The sequence below is a fragment of the Eimeria mitis genome, genomic scaffold (genome assembly GCF_000499745.2).
Source record: "Eimeria mitis Houghton genomic scaffold, Emh_scaff394, whole genome shotgun sequence".
Taxonomy (NCBI): Eukaryota; Apicomplexa; class Conoidasida; order Eucoccidiorida; family Eimeriidae; genus Eimeria; species Eimeria mitis.
In genome coordinates this window covers 4,427-5,258 of record NW_013572275.1, presented here as the reverse complement: position 1 = coordinate 5,258, position 832 = coordinate 4,427, and the positions used below count along the sequence as shown (strand labels likewise).

Below are 832 nucleotides of genomic sequence, written 5' to 3'. Positions count from 1 at the left end.
GTCTTTGGCTGCTCTCCGGAGCTCGCTGGGCCCCCAGTTTCTCGTTCGCCGCTTACTCCTTTAACGATCTCTTCTTTCTCGTCTTCACCATCTTCTTCCACCTTATCAGTTGATCCCGCAGAGGTAGCAACGGTAGTGGTGGTCGTGGTGGAGACTGGACAAGTGATGTAGGCACAGTCGACTGTGGCGCCCTTGTTGGGGTTGTACAGGGCCACGAGCGAGCGATTCCGGCTCTCTGCATACACATCCGTGTCGCCGTTGTATTCGGGCGGGAGTTCCCCAAAGTTTACATAGGCTTTTTTCCAATAGGAGACGGCTGCAGAGCAGCCATCGGCAGGGCCTGTTTCTGGCGCGTAGGCATAGGTGCCTTCGCGCTTGACACCTGCCCCGGTAATATCAGATGCTTTTCCCTGAGTTCACCGAATAGCAAGCCAATGTGTTCAGCCCCATTTAGCCCACATTATGTGCCGAACATAAACGCATATATGCAGCCAAGCACAGAGGGACAGTCTGTGAAAAGTGCGGGCCGCTTGCCTCGCCTATGACAGAGCAAATAGCTGCGATATGCTCTTCTTCCCCGGTTGGCAGTTTCTTCGTTGCGTCCGTCTCTGCAATGAAGGCTTCGAGGCCTGCTCGTTCTCGAGCGGCATTGAAGTCGGCAAGGCAGTCGGCGGGGGCTGCACAGAAGCAAAAACACATCAACCGTTGCAAGCATCTCTGAAATGTTTCTTCATACAAACCAAGATGAGATTATTCTGTTGTATTTTTTTTTCTTCCGCCCACCAGCGGATCCTTTTTCATTCGGGTCGCCGCTCTCCACCTCGTGGGCTGC

General features: G+C 53.7%; 1 protein-coding gene across 1 annotated transcript in view; it reads right to left on the bottom strand.

The window, feature by feature from the left end:
* EMH_0010740 (SAG family member) overlaps positions 1–832 on the bottom strand; it is a gene marked incomplete at both ends in the record, with an annotated part of 4,142 nt that overhangs the window by 118 nt on the left and 3,192 nt on the right. Inside the window, 2 exons of the mRNA XM_013499041.1 lie at positions 3–410; positions 460–677. Of these exons, the coding sequence (XP_013354495.1) occupies positions 3–410; positions 460–677 (626 nt within the window). The remainder of the gene's footprint in view (positions 1–2; positions 411–459; positions 678–832) is intronic.